Source organism: Corvus cornix, chromosome 5, assembly GCF_000738735.6.
Source record: "Corvus cornix cornix isolate S_Up_H32 chromosome 5, ASM73873v5, whole genome shotgun sequence".
In the NCBI taxonomy this organism is placed as follows: domain Eukaryota; kingdom Metazoa; phylum Chordata; class Aves; order Passeriformes; family Corvidae; genus Corvus; species Corvus cornix.
In genome coordinates, this window is record NC_046335.1 from 6,371,999 (window position 1) to 6,390,975 (window position 18,977).

The 18,977-nt window shown below is 45.1% G+C and overlaps 2 protein-coding genes across 2 annotated transcripts in view; one reads left to right on the forward strand and one right to left on the reverse strand.

The window, feature by feature from the left end:
• Nucleotides 1-7,868, forward strand: part of RHOJ (ras homolog family member J) — a 61,216-nt gene extending 53,348 nt beyond the window's left edge. Inside the window, exon 5 of the mRNA XM_010396262.4 lies at nucleotides 142-7,868. Within this exon, the coding sequence (XP_010394564.1) occupies nucleotides 142-288 (147 nt within the window). The 3' untranslated portion in view covers nucleotides 289-7,868. The remainder of the gene's footprint in view (nucleotides 1-141) is intronic.
• A 2,826-nt stretch (nucleotides 7,869-10,694) lies between these two features.
• On the reverse strand, nucleotides 10,695-14,664 carry GPHB5 (glycoprotein hormone subunit beta 5). The gene is made up of 2 exons (XM_010396252.4): nucleotides 14,459-14,664; nucleotides 10,695-12,677 (listed from the first exon to the last, which is right to left on the reverse strand). The coding sequence occupies exons 1-2, from the start codon at nucleotides 14,660-14,662 to the stop codon at nucleotides 12,489-12,491; spliced, it is 393 nt and encodes a 130-aa protein (XP_010394554.1). The 5' UTR covers nucleotides 14,663-14,664; the 3' UTR covers nucleotides 10,695-12,488.
• Nucleotides 14,665-18,977: the final 4,313 nt, after the last annotated feature.

Below are 18,977 nucleotides of genomic sequence, written 5' to 3' on the forward strand. Positions count from 1 at the left end.
TCCTTTCATCCCATAGGCAGCCAGACACAGAACAGAGTAATCTCCTCACCTCCCTTCTAAATGTAGAAAGACGCTGGAACAGCTTCACTCTGGCTCTCCCATCAGTGGATACTCACTCACATTTTCTCTCTTCTCTTTCAGATCGGAGCCCAGTGCTATCTGGAGTGCTCAGCACTCACACAGAAAGGCCTTAAGACTGTCTTTGATGAGGCAATCATGACCATTTTCCACCCCAAGAAGAAGAAGAAGCGCTGTGCAAAGTGCCACAGATGCTGCACCCTTGTGTGACATCCCCTGGGAAGCAGAGCGAGCTGAGTTCAGTGAAACCAAGCAGGTTAGAAAGGCAATGAAGGTCACATGCAACTGAAAGGGGGAACATGATGAGAAAAGGGTCCTTCTTACCCAAATATAGGAGCTCTCCGTTCTGTGAAACCTCCAAGCTGTATCACCCTTGGCCAACTCCTGTCTCTGTGCTTTCCTAACCCTCCAGAGCTGTTTTGTAGCCTGTTCCCACTGCTGCAGACTGCACCAACAGAAGCCAGGAGGCCTGCTCCTGCTTGGCTCCCCGCCTTAGGAATAAGGTGAAGGTGGCATGTGACAAAACAAAGAACTAAAGATGGACAAAGACACAGGAGAAACTCAATTTGTGGCCTTAAGTAAAAATTGATCAAAATTAGGAATTCACAGTCCTTAGGAATTGAATCTGAATTGACTGAAAGCACATGGAGATCTGTAGAAATCTAATATGTAAGATATACACTATAGGTAGGATGTACTTTTAAATTGCTTTTCTTTTATAAGACTTGCTAGTTCAGGAGATACTTAAGTTTGTTCAAACCACATGGAAGCAAAGGTGAAGTGATTCCAGTTTGTTTTCACTTAATGGTGAAACTTCACAGCGTCAGGATGTTGCTGCACCCAAGCTATCATTATGGATCAACATTTACCTCCAGACTTAAGGAATGTTCTTACAACAAAAAAAATGCAAATAACTGTATTTTTACAGAGGAATGTTCAGGCTGAGCCATGTTTCCAAAAGCTGGGAAAGGAAGTACAGAGTTGTAGCATTAATGTACTGAAACAAAGAAACTCTGGCACCAAAGAATATTGCCCTAGACATGAAATAGCAGCACAGAACAATCTCTCTTCCAGCTGAGAACAAGAATGAGACACATTGTCATGGCAACTGAGAATTTACCTTATAGATCAGCTGGATTTCTACATCTCACCCAACAGCCAAGAATAGAAAAAAAAAAATAATAAAACCAAAGGTCATACTGACTTTAAGTTCTTTGAGGTGATCCAATTGCCTTAAAATTATCCTTTTCTTATGAAGTATTTCTGTAAAAAACCTCATCAAAGTGGAGTTGTGAACTTGTTGACTTATTGCAGCCTCCCTCCTCCCATTCATTGCTTCTCTCTCTGCTCCCATTTTTCCATCTTCACGAGAGTGCTGTTGGAGTTGCAGCGTGGCTGCAGTCCTCAGGAGTGGACTTTTCCACAAGTGGCAGATGATGGACGGCAGCCAACAGCATGGAGATGGGAATTCCAGCCCCTAAGGGAAGGGAAGCTGCCTGTGAGCTCCCTTTTCTGCTGGAGAAATTGTGCCTTTTCACTAAAGCCTCTCCCAGGATCCTACAATTTTGCACATCGCAGCAACACAGACACTCAGAGGTGAACTCGAAGGGCATCTTGTTACTTGCAGCTGCCTTTGGGTACCCTGGCAGTGCCATGAGACTGTCTTGTTATGGATTTCATTCCCCAAGCAGGAAGCCACAGTGCCAGCCCACAGAGGTTTGAAGATGTAACTCCTTGCAAAAGCCGTGTCTGTAGCCAGCTTGTCCAGAAGTGCCAGGAGGGAGCAAGTGACAGCAGTGTGTCCTCCCAGCCCAGGGACATGGGCCCTGCTCCCCTCTGCACCCCATTCCAAGAGACTGGCAGCCCTCTCCTCTTGGGAAGCACAGTGTCCTGACTGACAACACACCTGTCACCAGACAAACCAGGGAACTCCAGACCTGGTGTTGCCTGGAGCAATGAGTGACCGCAGCAGGACAATGGGAACGGCACCCAAGGCACATGGAAGGGACCAAGCTTGGTGCAGTGCCCAGTCCTGCATCAGGACCAGGCTTATGGATCTGAGCTCTTCCTTTAGCACAAATTCAATTTCATACAATTGTAGAATGGTTTCGGTTGGAAGGGACCTCAAAGATCATCTAATTCCAACCCCCCATTTAGCATGGACACCAACAGAAACCAGCTCTGACACCCCAAAACATTTCCAGGTAGAAATCAACAGTTCTCTCTGACAACAGCCATCAGACTCCAAGCAAATGCTTTGCTGTTGTTACCCTGTGGCTTCCACTCACCATCCCTTCCTTGCTGCACACCTACATGGATGAAAACACAGTAGTGCCACACCTGAGACAGACAAAAGAAAGTTCTCCTCACTGCTGGCAACTTTTTGTGCATATTTTCTGTTTGATTTTATTATGTCCCAGGCATTTACTTCAGATGGCCTGGCTGCTAAAGCCCAGCTCAGACTGAGGAGCAGGGGTCCATTCCATGCTTCAGAGTTTGTGTCCATCCCCAGGCAGAGCAGTGAGTGTTCACCTCACCAGGACACTGCCTATCAGCTGAACTAGAACATGTAAAAGATATTAGAGGAGTATGAGGAGAACTAGGCATGGATTAAATAATATTTAGGCTTACAACATGACTAGAAGTCCTCTGAAACAGAAACAAAAAAAAAAAAAAAAGCCTTTAACAGACTTCAGGGAAGATTATATCTGCACTGTGCTGCCTTTTACTTCAGTGGAAATTAATTAGGATGATTGTTTTAGCTCACATAGGTTGCTGGAGAGCGATGTATGACTTCACCACTTCTCTGGTGGAAGTAGGTGAAGTCTGGTTTAGCTGAAGCACAATGCAAATGCTCAGGTTGGAGTTCCCTGGTATTCTTAGAGCTTCAAAGAAAGTGACAGGTGAGCTCATCCTAACATAATGAGCACACTGGAAAAGTGAGATGTAGCACCCTGGCATGCATCAGGGAAAGCCACAAATAATCAAATCACATTTTTGTGTGCCACTGACTACAAGGGGTGGTTATTAATCTTAATGGAATAGCATAGGATTGGCAATAAAATCAAAAATCAAGTGGGAAGTTGTAGCCTTAATGTAGCTACAGTGGTTTGAGGGAAATTAACTGCAAAGCAAGTGGTGATGGAGAGGCTAAAATGCTGCTGCCCTAATGTGTTAAACTGCAGGACCCTGAACAAATCCTTGCATAGATGAAGCAGATAGAAAAGTGTTGATATAGATACAAGAAATGCTAAGGCTAAGCAGGGGTTTCTTTGCACTTACAAAATTGAGCACATCAAGCTTGTGAGGCAGTAAAATTTCAAGTTTTTCAAACTGATTTTGACCAAAATTTGAATTCTGGGAGCTGCAAGAGAGGGAGATTGGTCACAATCCACTGAGAAATGGCCTCTGCAACTCCATTTATTTTAATTTTTCTTCCAGAAAAAAAAAAAAAATTAATAAGCCATGTTTAATGCAGGTCCCATAAACATTATTCCTGTGTTAGGTTATGTACACACACCTGTCCATGAAATGTGGCACTTACTCAAGGATCTGCCCTGTTACACTATTATTTTGGGGAGGCAGGGACAGCACAGGCCAACAGGCTCTAGAAAGGGATTGTAGGCAGATGCAAGGAGAGTCATTGACTATCTGGCAAGTCATACCTAATGCCTTTTTTAAAAGCAGCAGATGGTGTGTGAACACGCAGCAAAGCTTATTTCCAGCAAAACCACAACACCAGACATGGTGCAAGTGCAGGCATAAGGCCACAGATATAAACTTCAAGTTATTTTCAAGAACTGTTAATAATAAGGAAAGAAAATCAATGAAGGACTGCCAGGTGAAAGGAGATAGGTTTACTCACTGTGAGAGGAGCTAGAAATCAGATCCCAATTTCACCTTAAAAGGAAAACTGTCAAGAAGAGTCACAAAGGTTAGAAACCATCCCTGGAACTTATTTGACAATGTCCCCTTAATGCAGCTGATGTCAAAGTCTTTCCTGACAGACCTGCCTTTGCTAATAGTCTGCTGTCATTTCAAAAGCACTCACAACTTACAGGAAGCTTGTTGGATCCAAAAAAACCCATCTCCTTTGGCCTCTTCCAAAACCTTCATGTTCTACCAGGAGTTCTTAACCTGAATCTGCAGTTTCAAACAGAGTTCCCAAAGTATTTTCATGAGAACTCCTGCAAGAAGATATTAGAGGTATTTGAGAGAGATCTCCAGTCATCAGAGAGTTGCTATCACATTAAAACAACCTACAGATGCCTCTGCCCTTCAGAGCCCTGTGTAAACACCAGGACAGTGGAATGAGGACAGTTCAGCCACTTCCAGCATGACTTGAAGGAGGTCCCACAAAGACTCCCACAGTTTGTCCTGTGCCTCCCAGAGCTCTGAAAAGTTGGGGAGAAGGCAGAAGCGAGGCTCTAAACCCACTCAGGTCCATCCTCATTTGTTCAACTGGATATATGCCCTGTGTAGTTACAGAACTCTCCCCAAGTCCAGTATAACAATCAAAACTATCATTTCAGCAGCTGACATTGTTATTTCTCAGCTTTTTTCTCTTTTGAAGCACTGCATCCATTCAAAACAGACACAGAATTAAATATAGCCCTGCATTTTAATATGAAATAAAGTTATTCCAAATACTTTTATTAAAGGGACAGATTTTGGCAGTCTTCTTCATACTGAAGAGAATCTCACTTCACAAGGAACTGTCTCCAACTTGCTCATGTCTCATTCAATCCCACTGGCACCGCTCAGGTTGTGAGGGAAGCTGAATATGGCCACTGGTAATCTGTCCTTGTAGTTTAATTACAAGGAAACCTCTTCCAGCTGTTCTAGTGTTGGTGGCCTCTGTTCTTTTGAATACCTTCAGGAATGGTGACTCATTCACTTCCCTGGGCAGCCTATCTCTCCCTTGAATTCATATATGAAAGATGCCCATCTGCTTTCATACCTTGCTTAGAGCCCGTGACCTTTTCCTGTACCTTTTTTCCCCAGGTGGCCCAGCAAATACCTCTTGACTCACCATACAGAAACCTCATCTGGATTAAAAATAATTCTCTGTGGCATCAGTCTGTCCCAGGCCAGGATTGTCTAAAAGCACATTTGTCTTCTACAACAAAGCAATCCATATGCTCACGTTGGCCCAGGGACCATTTGTTAAACAAAGAGGTAGAATGCAGGAATCTGGCTGCACATGCCTTTCTCCATGTATTTTCTTTTTCCCTGAGGAGGATCTGTGATGTGTTTTATCCTACATTAAAAAAGGAAAATCTGGAAATAACAGAACGTTTTGTTGGTTCACAACTCTGTAGGACTGGAGGAGCATCTGCTGTGACAGGAGGTGAGCATGGAGTGACCTACGTCAGATGACTTCTAGCTCTTTGCAAAAATGAAGACAAATTTCCACTATGAATGTTTATTTTCCTCTTCATGAATAAAGACCATCTGAAAGCAGGAAAAAGCCTCCCACTGATTTCGGTAGTGGCTTGTGATCTCAGCTGTCTTCACCTATCAAAACAAAACAGGAATAGAAATATTTTTGCATCAAAAAGTCAGGACAAAATCACCTATTAGAAGCCATGAATGCAACAGAATCACTTCTGCTTCAGGGGAGAGCTGCAAAATCAGGGCCCAGAGCCACAATTAGTCAGTTTGATCCTAAACCTTAAATTTCATTTTAAGATGTTAAGGGGACGCCCATAACTAGAACGAAAAAAAAAAAAAATCTTCAAATTCTCTTTACTTTGTTTCAGTTAAAGCTTTCAGAAACACGGGAACAAGAATCGATTTTCCTGGTCCATTCCAGAAACCACACCAGGACAGCAAAAAGAGTGAGAAGCTCATTGTAAGAGGAAAATTAGTTCAGAAACCCAGAGCAACAAGCAAAACTCATGTGAATTGCTGTCAGTGGTGAAAAGTCTCTTTAACTTTGAAAATATGGATCCCCATCCTTTTCCAGACTGTACAGACCATAATGCAGTGTTTGGCTGCTTCTAACTATAATGGTAGGGTGGGATTTTCAAAGATGATCTATGTTGGCTTCATTTAAATTCTCATGAAGGCAATGGAAAATTTCAGGGGTCCACACATGACTAATGTGGAAAATGTTTGAGAGTCTTTATATTTCCTCCTTTCTTGACATTTTATTTTGGCTGAACAAGCTTTGAGCTTGTTATATATATGTACTGAGCCAGGCCTAAGAATCTTTTATACCTTCTGGCTGCTGGTTGAGGACTCCTGAAAGGAGTTAGGGCATCCAAAGACTTTGCTGATCTCACCTTTGGAGGCTGGATCTGAAAAGCCTTGGTTCAACCACTAATGAGGCTGAAGATGAAAGTGGTTACATTAACAGTGTAATATTCAAGACATATGATTTTCTTTGCTTAAAGACCCTGAACTCATTGCTGTCACTTAATTTTGTCTCGTCCCATTCAGGACACCAGGTTCAATGTGGTTTTGGTGAAGATCAGTTTGAGCTCTCACTGATACCAACTCTGGTGAATTTTGACTTTGATTGGAGGTTAAGGAATTCAGAGTAAACTGCTGTCACTAGTCCACAGTTTCCAGATCTTCCAACACAACATTTGTTTTTATTGATAACATGTAGAAAAATTTGTCTGATGTCTGTCAAAGTAGTTTGGGTGTAAATCATATCCAGAGTGTGACCATCATGTCATCTCTCCCAGTACTTATGCCCAGAACAGGCAGCTGCTCTAACTGCATCACAGACCTAGCAGGCACTGTCAGCAAGGTGTAAAGGAGCCCAAACTCTCCCCAAGCTTGTAGATATTAATTCATTAATAACCAATAACAAAAAGTTATATGAGAGGGGAAAGACACTTGCAAATTCTTCTTCACTCATGAGCAGAAGTGATCCAAGGTGGTGAGCCCAGGGTGCCAGGTGGGAAATGCTACAGAGCAAAGCACAGCATGGTGACCCTGCTGACCCAAAAAATATGGATTGAGGGTGGTGAATGGGCTGGGAGGTGCCTCTGTGGAGTCACACCTGGCTACCTGGGGCTCAGCAGCACCTCGAGACAGGGAGGACTTCAGAGAAGGCTGCAGAGAAGAGCAGGAAGATGGAGTGCCAGGATAACTGAATCTAGTTCAATGTGTCATGATGTTGATGCACTTGGCAAATACAAGCATTTCACTGCACAGAGATTCTCTGCTCCCCTGAGAACACAAGGACAAGCACATTTCATTCCTTTCTTCTTGTGCTTACTTAATAATACTACTTACAATTATTTCTTAAGAAATGCTTAAAACTTACAGTTCAACAAGCTGTTCTGATTGAGTTTGTGAAGCAAATGTAATGGCCTCAGCACAAATCAGGATCTAACTCATCACCAGTCAGGTCTTAGCCAGTTAGGAGAAAGAGTCACTTACTTGATGTGAGCAACCAAATTTTTCTCTCTTAAAAGTTGCTGTGTGCAATATTGCTGGAATGTGGGGCTGGTGAAACCAAAGGATGGGCACTAAAACAGTATGTCTGACTTTTGGGTGGTATGTCTTTTTTTCCAAGATTAACAAAATCTTCAGAATTCAAAACAATACAATTTCAAACCAAGGCCAATTCAGTTTTCAAGCAAATACGTTCTTCATAGTTTAAAAATCATGTAAACACTATTAATTTCCTATTTACAGCACATAATTCTGTACTCTTTAGTTTATCATCTTTTAAACATGTAATTACTGTATATTATAATGCACATTAATATCGTTTATTGTACATAGTTTATTTTAACAAAATAAATGTATTACGAAGTATTTTGACAGCATCCATCTGGGGACGTGTGCTGTTGTGTTTATTTTCCCAGCTGCTAATCACATGCACCTTGCAGGATGTTTCAGGTAGGAAGAACACCTACCAACATTTTGGCAAGGAAGATGATGAGCTGTGCAACCTGTGGTCCAGAAGCCAGGGCAGGTAGAGTCAGGAGGGACAGTGAAAGGCTTACAGTGATGAAGAAGTTACATGAGGAAAGACAACCCTGCTGGACTGGAAACAAGAATATGACTGGCTCCAGTCGTCCAGGGATTCAGTGCAGAGATGTGGATCTTGTTTTTAAAAAAAAACAAAATTAATTTTTAAAAAAAGTGCCAAAATGCCTTTCTTACCCAGCTGTTTATTACAATTGGTTTCAAGACCAGAAGCAATCTCATTGACCAGCTGGTCTGGCCTTCAAGTTAAGCCTAGAAACCCCACCATTCCTGAACGACATCCCTCACATTGACTGGACCAAAGAAAGTTTCACCAGAGGAAGGCTCTTTTCATTTTCCTGCAGCTCGTGAACCTCAGCAGGTTTAACCAGTCCTGCCTGGAGTACTTGCAGAGCAAAGACAAAGCATATCGGGGTTTATTCCTAATAAACAGGTGCTGCAGCCCAAATCTCTGTATGCTATCAATGGATACGTTCTCAGAGGAGCCAGGACAATCCAGGAGGGCACAGCATACAGCCTGGAATATATTTTATTCACCTTCCCCCAGAGGCAGATGGTATTACTCACCAGACTTTCCATGACATGACTCTATCTGGGAAGAAGTAACACAGGACCCACACGTCTGGAGTTAACAGCAAGGTGCCAAAGGCATCCCCCAGAGCAGAAAACTTCCTAAATTGCTGCTGGATAAGGCTGGATGGATACAGCCAGGGAAGGATATCTCCACGCAGCCCTGATGCTTTCACATTTCCCTCAATACCCACGGCTGGCTACACTCCCTGGCAGGATGCTGGGAGTGACAGGCTTTGCTCTGACCCCGGGCACCGGTTCTGGTGTTTTCATGTGAGTACAGTGAGAGCAGGAGGGAGCTGCCTGTCCTGCCTCCCAAAGAGAAATCCAGTCAGTGCAGGGAACACCCATCCAGGAAGGCCTCCTGCCCTCCTTCTCATGGCAACTCAGGTCTGAAGGTGAGGTAAAATACTCTGACTTCTGTCATGGTCATCAGGGCTGGGCACACCAACTGCAGGGGAGCTGAGCTTCCAGGGCCAATGGACTATTGCAGCTGTCATAGAACAGGAGGGTATTTTGGCAAATCAAAGCACTGCATGGCAGTGACAATTGCTGTTCTGGTTAAATGAGCTACAATAACCTTGAGGCACTGAGTGCACTGCAGGGTGCAGATGTGACTGGTCACAAGGGGCCTTAAAGCCTGTACACTACAAAACACACTGTAGAGAGGAAAAGTCATCTGTAGCATCATTGCCAGTGTCCAAAAGGGAAACTGAGGCACAAAGAAATCCACTGCTTTTCATGGGAGAGAGAATACCTGAGGTGTCACAGCCTTTGTGACAAACACTCTTTGCAAACACACACCAAAGACAGGCTGTTTAACTGCTTTGGACAGGTCGGGTGATGACATCTAAATCCGTGGCTTTAAAGAGCATTAAAATGCTCCCAAGGAGGTGAAGTTTGCCTGGGAAGAAGCTCCTCATGCTCTGAAATGTGTGGGCTGTGCTGACTGCCTGCAAATTCTGAGCAGGACACATCCCCCCAGCTACAGCATAAAGGATGTGAAAACTAAAGACCTGCTCACAAGTTGTGACAGGACAAGGAGTAATTTTTGAACTAAAAGAGGGTTAATTTAGACAAGAAGCTTTTTACAGTGAGGATGGTGGAACACTGGCCGGAGATGTGGTGGATGCCCCATCCCTGGAAACATTCTGGATGAGGGGGGAAAGGGCTCGAAGCAACCTGGTCTAGTGGAAGATGCCCCTGCTCCTTGCAGGTGGGCTGGTCTAGAAACAACTCAAACTGTTCTGTGACTTTAAGTATGAAAATCGATGGGAATTTGACAGAATTAAGACCTACTAGTGTAATTACTTCTGGGGAAAAGTTCCAGATTTGCAATTACCAGCACCAGAAATGAAATTGGTTCCTTGTTATTAAGTCAGTGCCATGTGCCTACTCGTGGGAACCCAGCAACGCCGGAAAAAGACGGATGTGCACCAGTCAAATCATAGAACTTTGGAACCATTTTTGTTGGAAAAGACCTTTAAGAACATTGAGTTCAACCATTAACCCAGCGCTGCCAGGTCCACCATGTCCCCAAGTGCCACATCTACGTGTCTTTTAAATACATCCAGTGATGGCGACTCCACCACTTCCCTGCCAAATGAGTTGGTGAGCTCTGGTGGTGGCTGGACTTTTGTCCCTCAGGGCAAATCCACAGCATCTCTTTTGCTCTCTTCCTTGAAAGATCATCTCAAAGTGGCCTCTTGCTGACTTGGTTTCAGTCAGTACATCCTTCCCACCTCCGCCTTCTGCTCCCTGGTCTGGCTGCATCAGTCAAAACCCTTTTCCCACCCTGCAGTGTTCTGTTCTGATCACTTGCTGAGGTTTCTACTGTCTCACCGTGTCTGGGTACAGCCCTGATTTCCTGCTGGCTGCAAAGGAAGGAAGTTTGCCACTTTCTAACCCTACCTCTAATCCTGAGACTGCAGCACAGCCAGACTCCATCAGATAAATTCAGCGAAGGAAATGACTTCACACCAAGAAGATGTTTTGCAGGTGTTCATAGCTCTGGCAAAGAGTTTGTGGGAGCTTATACATATTCTATGTGAGAAATCTCTACACGCAGAAAAAGTGGGACACGTTGCTTTAAATTGCTTTCATACTGCAGTTTTGAGGTTTATTAAGGACACAGAACAATTTGCAGGTTCCCCATAATAACTGTAATGCCAGCTGACAATATCAGAGGGATCGTGAGGTGCAATTTCTAACAAAACATGAGGACTTTTTAAAGGGTAGTTAAACTCTCCATCAGCAAAAAACTGCTCCTGGTGCTGTTGGGCACAGAAGTCTCTATTCAGAATTACAGAAGGCAGGTGATAAAATCACCTTCTTCCTACTCAGTCACAGTGCAGCTTTTACAGATAAAAAAAATTATATTAACTAATAAATTAGAGGTTAAACTAAATGTCTCAATGTGGTCAGGACACCTGGGGAAGTTTCAAGCATGCATGCCTGTAAATGAAGGTGACTGCATCCAGGAGACAAGGCACTGAGTGAGGGAAGACAGGTGCAGGTATTACTCTCAGCAGCAATCCTCTCCTAATGGCTATCTGAGAAGGTGTCTTTGTTTTGTGAGCTCCTATGGGCCTCTCCCACTTGGCAAATCTTCCTGCTTTCACCTAACCTCCCATTTTGCTCAGGGGAGAAATGAGGGATGAATGTGAATGTGTCCTCCTGCAGGTGGGAACCAGTGAACGCAGGCACTTGTGTGGCTGTGGTCACAGGGGACTCTTGTGGCAGCCCCCAGGTGTCCCCCTGGTTTGTAAAGAGCAGGTCTGAGGAGGTGTGAACTGTCCTTTGGAATATCTGCTCTCTTTCTTGTGCTGGACTTGTCTCACCCACCACTACTGGACGCTCCACAGCTTTCCTGCAAGCACATCTGGCTGTCCCCCAGCTCTGTGTGCACCCTCAGAGCAGCAGGTCTCCATGGAGCTTAGCAGCTCAGGGAACACCCTTACAAGCCCCCTCTTTCCGACCACCTCAGCCAGGGGCCCGCTGAAACCAAACTGTGATCGTTGCATTTTGGCTTGGTCACTCTGACAGTGGAAATTGTCAGGAGAGATGCCTTGGGCTCTGCAGAGTCTCACTGGTTCCACATGAAGCCATTTCCCCTCCAATCCCTGGACAAAAGCAGATGGTTCTGCACATTTAATGTGCTTCTCTCCTATTCTTTTTTTTCAGGAATTGTCCCTTGTGAGACAAGATTTTTTTTTTTCAACAAAATAGCTCCAATTAAGCAAAGCACTGAAATACGTGCTTAACTGTAAAAGTGCACTGATATTAAGCAAAACACTTAATCAGGAGCTTAAGTCCTTGGCTGAGTCAGGGCTGAGTATGCATCCCCCCTAATTTCAAGGTAGTGATCTGAATACTTATTTCTATTTCGTTGGCCTTGAGACCTTCTTCTTTAACTGTTATTCCTGAATGACTGCAGGGTAAGATTAACTGATGGAGGGGAGAGGGGGAGGTGGTGGAAGTGTTGGTAACTGCACTTACATTACTGGGAAGAAGCTAAACCCCAGATGAGTCAGGCTGTTATGGAGGAGGCAATGCCTTTGTGGCTGTTCAGTCCATGGGCACTCTCTGCAGGGAAAAAGGTCACACGGCGTGAAAAGCTCATGAGGAGGAAGGGAAACCAAATAATTTCTTTTTACCATGGGGTTTGCTATTGTGAGGCTGTGCGCTGGGTTTCTACAGCAATCATGCTTTGAGCAGCATGAGGAGGGGGGATTAAACCTCATCTGCCCAGAAAAGTCAGTGATTAGGAGAATTACAGGGCGAGATCAAATTCTGGGCTGATTTACACCCTCCAGGATGCTGGAGGTACCGAGGGTATGAAGCCGGGGGAGAACTCGGCCCCTCCTCGGCTGGGCTGGGGCCGGAGGTCAGTAAGTCTCGCACTCGGTGGTGGCAGTGGAGCAGATGTCACAGTCGCAGCGGATGGCCACCGGGTACGTGTAGAAGGGGTCCACGTCGGGGGCACACTTGGGCAGCTTCACCGTCACCATCCTGGTCTCGTTGTAGGTGCAGATCCGGTGGTGGGACTCGATGTAGGGCGGCTCCAGGATCGGCTTCTGCAGGGGGGAAATGCTGGCCTCAGGCAGGAAGCGAGACAAACATCTGGAGCCTCAGTTTCCTCAAGGGGATTTAGTGTAAATAGAAGAGCTACTGGATCAGGTGGAAGGGGCCATGGAAATAAGTTTTAGGCTATATCCTTCAACACTTGCCTGTTGGAGCCCTGCCATGGAGGGGAGTGGGCTCATGGATGTGTTTCAGTTTGTTTAAAGCATAAAGCTCCAATTAAAACCTGCTTGAAGGAAGACAAGATTATCCCAAAAGCTGGTTTGCAGCAGAGTATGAGTGTTCCGACCAAATGCTGCCAAAAGCAGCTGCCTTCTTCCAAAAGCATTGCTTTTCCATTAAACATATTCTGCTGGAAACCCTTCATGTGCACAAGCTGCCTAAGAGCAGGGGTGCATCCAGGTGCCAAAGGCTGGGGTTTTTTCTCAGCCAGACCCGTCTTCCCTGTCAGGCTGCACTTCCCACAAATCCCAATGGCTGTACACTGTGGGGAAAGCTCTCGGCACAGCAGCCAGCATAGAAGTCTGCAGTTCCTCCTGAGAAAATCAGCTTGGCCAGAGACCTCAGCTATCAGGAGATGGTGGGAGCCTGAAGGCGTTGAAACCCACGCTGCCACGTGGTATCACAGGGGCATTGGTTTTGCAGAAAAATCAGTTTTTCCTCAACAGGGACACCCATTTTCCAAAGACTCCAGGAATGGGCAGCACACACAGGCATGGGAGCCCACTGCCTAAGGTAACACAGCCAGAAGACATTTTAATTTCTTTCTTTCCCTCTGTTCTGTGCAAAGAGCCCTCCCTGGGAACCAAGAAGGGTGGCAGGGGAGAGAACAGATGCAACATTTCAGCAAGATGTGCAGACACCCTCACTCTTGCAAAGCCCCCATCCAAACACCTCGTGGTGCCTTCTGGAAGCTGTTGAACCCACAGCCAGGTGGGTTCAGCTGAACTACACCCCAGGGGTACTGCAATACAGCAAGAGAGGCTGCAAGGTCTGAGCTGCCGGAGAAGCCTGGGAGTAGGGGGAACCAGGAGTCAAGACATCCCTCCAAGGAACCTTATCCCAGCGTGGAATCTGGCCACTGGTGGCCTTTCCCCTCATCCCACCAAGTCATGAAGAATGGGAGTCAGAGCTGGCACACAGACCCTGGCTCCTCCTCTGGTCACTTATGCGGAGTCCTTGTCTTCATGTGGACAAACCCATCTGAGTCACTCAAGATTTCCCAAATAAATTAAAGTAGGATTGGCCCCTTGAGCCTTCCAGCTGCAGAAAGGCAAAGACAGTCAGAAATTTGTTCTCTGACGTGTGTGGATGTACTTACACTCTTTCTTTCTCCCTCTGTACACCCCTAAAACTTAAGTACTTCATATTTATACAGGGCTGTGACTTAAAACGGGACCAAATTAGAAACAGACGTTACCTTTTGGGATTTGCTTTTTGGAACAACATATATTACCCATCAATTGGGAGCTCTTTCTTAATCTCAAAGGACTTCTTTATTTCAAGCAAAGTAATAAAGTCCTCCTCTCCTTAAGTGTTCAAGCTGTAAGAGGCTTTCAGATTGCGTAGTAAGAGCATTACATAAGTGCTTCATTAATATCATCACATGGCTTCCATCCCCTTTGGGGCAGCGGGAGGAGGGAGGGACAACCAACAGCAAACGCTGGCAGCGGTAGCCAGGGGGTCATGGAGCAGGACACTGGGCAGGTGTCTTTAGAGGGCTTTTCCTGGGGGGCAAGTACCAGCCAGGGATGTCCCCAGCTCACAGCCTCACCTCCCAGGTCTCGCAGCGTCCCCAGCAGGCGTCTGTGGTCACCCTGAGCCCACGGCAGCCGGGTTTCCTGGCCAGGAAGGTGAATTCCCGCACGGCACAGCCCACGAACGTCCGCAGGTCGATGGCTGAGGCCTTGGTGGCGGCGCCGCAGCCGGACAGCAGCAGGACAAGGAGAGCTCCCAGGATCAGGCAGTGGAGCTTCATGCTGAAGGCAGAAGGGAGAGGAGGGGACGGTTGGGAGAGCCAGCACAGCCCAGCAGGCAAGAAGTGCAAGTGGACGGGCTTAGCTGAGGCAGGGATAGCCCTTCCTCCCTTCAAACACATCCTCACTCAGCCTGAGAGAAGAGGGGCAGGTGGAGGAATGAGTGGTCACCTACTCCCAGAAGTGGAAAATCTCAGTAAAAAGCTCTGTCACAGAATGCAGCAGTGGAGTTTGCCTGGAAGAGATAAAGTCACCAGCTTATACCTCAGCCCCACTGAAATCTCCATATTGCAGATTTGTTTTGCAGCATGTGCCTTTCTAGCACCCCTTTTGGGTTGCCCTGCACTCACACAAAGCCAATAGCTGCAGAGCTGGGAGCCGAGTATCCCTGAAGTTGTGCTATAATCTCAGCATCTCCCCCAAGTGTTACTGGAGTTGCCAATACCAACACCCTGTGCACTGGACTTGTGCTGTTCCTCTCCCAGGGCTGCAGCCAGAGGGGCTGGCTGTCCCTTCAGCACACACTGCCCTACAGCCACCTCAGACCCAACCCAGGCTGCCAAGCCAGTGGTCAGAGCTGGTCAGACAAGGGGGAACATGGCCAAGGTGACCAGAGGAACCCTGACATCCTCACACCTGAGCAGCCCAGCATCCACCAAGACCCTCTGATACCTGTTGACCTTCTGTCTCGGTAAGGAAAGCAACCAGCATCTCTGGAACAGCTCCTCTGTCAAAAAAGTGAGAGCTGGAAAGTAGCTCTAAGCCACAAGGTCCATTTTACAATTTACATACTCTCACTGCATTCAAATACATCCATCTTAGAAACCCGAGATTTGACACAATTTTGAGAAAGTCAGCAACTACACAGGGCACAGACTGGTGTGTGCTGGGGTCTGTTCTCAGCTGGACAGACCAAAATTAAGTGAGCTGGGACTGCCTTTTGCCTGGATGATGCTTCAGTCTGTAAGCTCCTGTTAAACAAAATTATTTAAATTTGCTAAATCAGAGCTTTAGATCAGCACATGATGTTTGCATCACATATGTCACTGTGTGCACACTGGAATCTTACACGTCATTAAAGAGAATATATTTATAGATAACCTTCAACAGGGTAAAAAAATAACTAAAATTCCTTATTTTTAAAAGAAGATGTATGAGAGCAAAATAGACAAACTTTAGAACAAATCAAATATTTATCCTTTGCCACTTTAGCAAATCCTGCTGCCTTATTCATGAGCCAGAGCCATGACAGGGAGCAAACACAGACATGCACTCACCTAACTCGTTGGAGTCAGAATTCCTTTTGCAGTTTTAAATTGCAGGTGGTGTTTCAGGATGTCAGAGGGAGCAGCAGGAGACCTGCACTGCAATCTCTGTCAGCTTTGTGATCAGTAGGTCTCCCCAGCAGCTGCTACTGGGATGTCTAATTGCTCAAATTTATATAAAGGGTCTTGTCAATCAAGGCAGATCCTTACTTGAACTACCCAAGGCATCAAAGTCATTGACTGTAAAGCAAGGCTCCCCTTTCCAGCAGTGATTAGCTTCAAGGGAATGATTGTTTTTGCAGGTTATTGTTTCATAACCTGATCAAAAAAGGAGTATCTCGGTGAGTGAAATTATGAGCATGCACTGGGGCAAAAAGGATCTTCTTTTCCATAATGGAATATCAACACCTCTATGAAGGAATTGGAAGTTGGCTCTGAAATTATCATTACCCCTTTAATTAACAAGCCCTATGTAAACATCCTCAAGGGACACTTTTTGGATATTTCTACAAAAAAACTGCCTGGATTTTTGTAAGCTGCAGAAGATCTTTTTTTTACTCAATTGCTCTGTACAAGCAAGGGCAAGGGACGGAGAGAGGAGGTGTGAGCTTGCAAGGAAAGAAAGTGTTCTCCTGGCAAGCCAGGCAGCTGAAACCACTGTGAAAGGAAATTTAGAAATCATGTCCTCTGCCTTCACTCTGCAAACCAAATTTTCAGCTATTCACAGGACAGGGAGCAGCTGAGGAACTTGGTTCTGCAGAGAACTTGCTGGTCAGTGAGGTCTTAGAAGATGCATGGGAGAGAGAAGTGCAGCCATATGCTCACACAGTGACTGGGAAAAGTCATCTCCCTTCCTTTCCACCATGGATGGACAGCGACTTCCCAGCTCCAGTACCCAGGCAAATCCAGAAAAGGCAGGGCAAGTGTCAGGGATTATGGACCCTTCAGGATGATGCTGTCAAAGGCAGCCACAGCAATACAACCCAGCCCAGAGAACAGAAAACACAGAGGAAACCTTGATTCAAATAAAACCCATGCAACAGCATTTCAGAGTGAAAAACAAAACAAGTAGAAGGCAAAAAAAGAGTAGAGGAAAAGAACCAAAAAACAACAACCAAGTAAAACAGCATCTGTTGATGTCCAGAACATGCATCTTATTAAATATGAAGCAGTGATTACTATCAGCTTGTTAATTTACCTTACAAATAGCCAATACATACTTCTGATGGATTGCATTCAGGCTTGCTGCAGTATGAGCTACAGAAAACAACAAATCACCATTGAGGAAATGCGACATTGAACCGTTCAGGACCCAATGAGCCACATCACATCCGTGCTCTCCCTTTGTCAGGGTGAGTAACCCATGGCTCGAGGTCCTTGTTTCACTGCCAAGGTCAGCAGCCCACATTTGGTGCAGCATCAGGGCTCACACTTGTGCTCAAGCCCCTAGGAAGCCCAGAGCACTTGCTGTGTTTCATTATTCAGCTTGCAGCAGCCACACAAGGCTGGTTATTTACTCTCAAGGTCTACCTTTTCCATCTAAATTAGGAAATAGTGATTGGAACAAGTGAAAGAGAGAAAGGATTGTCTGAAAAACAGCAAAGCAGCAGGCATTTAGTGCTGTTGCCTATTGCCATCATGACATGGGAAACAACTGCCTCAAATAATTAATTCACTTAACAGAAAAGTAACCAAAATAAAAAAAGGAACAGATTTTTTTAATAAAAATTTGAAAACTGTCCTGAAGTTAGGAGGGAGGGGGTGTTTAAAATCTACCCCGGTATTCTCACTCATTATTATTCCCAGTCTCCCTGGCAGTAAAGGACTCCACATTCAAGTGAAGGGTGATCAGGTGAGATGCTGGAGGAGGAATATTGAATGGAGGTGTTGTAAATGTCTCCATCAGATCACCAGATATTGTTCTAGACACCTTTTTCCCCCACTGAAACCAACAGGGAAAAGCAGGAAATTCAAAGACAAATGCGATCACAGATCAGCCAAAGTCTTGTCACTGCTCTAAAACAATCAGCAACTTTCCACCAAAATAACCCTAAAACTACTCTTCTGCAATTTTCACTGACCAAAAATAAAGCTAGAAAATAAACTTTTAAAGTTTCTTTTCTTAATATACAGTTCAAAAGTTCCCAACTTACGGGGAAAGCATGAAAAAGTGAAAATACTGATCTTAAGTCTCCTTTATTCAATTCTGGAAATGTGCCAACAAAAATCAGCCCAAGATTAGAGGCAGGTACAGGAAATGCAAGCCAGATGGCAGATGAACCAGCTTTGACAGAGCCCTCTTCTTCTATGGATTAAAAAACCAGGTGCTGGAGTTTTTCTGTAATTCAGCTTGGTTTCAGTGGCTTCAGCTAACTATGATCCTGTTCTCTCATCTCCATTTGTACTGAACAGCCTCTTAGAGTAAAACAAAAGAGAAATTGCAGACTCTCACTTATTGTGTCTTTAGAAAATCCTGTCTGTGGGACAGACACCAATTCCTGAGGGATTTGCATTGTTTTTTGTGACAGGCCTGAGTGCTGGCTTTTTCCCACGCAGAGTTCTGTTGTCTTACAGTTCTGTGAGTTTATCTTATTTAAGTTAATCGATAAATGTACCACTAGGATCTCAGATTGGGTTGCTCATGAGAAAGGAGCTGAGATGTGCTGTTTAATGAGACAGACCAAAGGAAATAACATTGCTGAGTGGCTGCACACAATAAGCACTGCAGAGAGCCATGTAGGTGATGCCTTGAAGTGGCTACCTGAAAACAGAGGCTAGACAAGATTAAGAGAATAAAGGCATGTGTTTATTTGAAGGACCTTCAAAAAGGGCAGTCGCCTCCAAGGGGCTCCAACCAAGATGGATCCTGGGTCACGGGTTTTTCACAGTTTTATAAATTTGGTCCATTTGCATATTAGAGTTAATTCTCCAATTAAAATTTCATGTACTGATGTAATTACTGCTTTAGTTTACATGTTTTGGGGCCTGGGACAACAAAGTGTCCTCAAGTTCAGGCCCAGAGAGGGTTTGTTATGTCTAACCAGCATGAGAG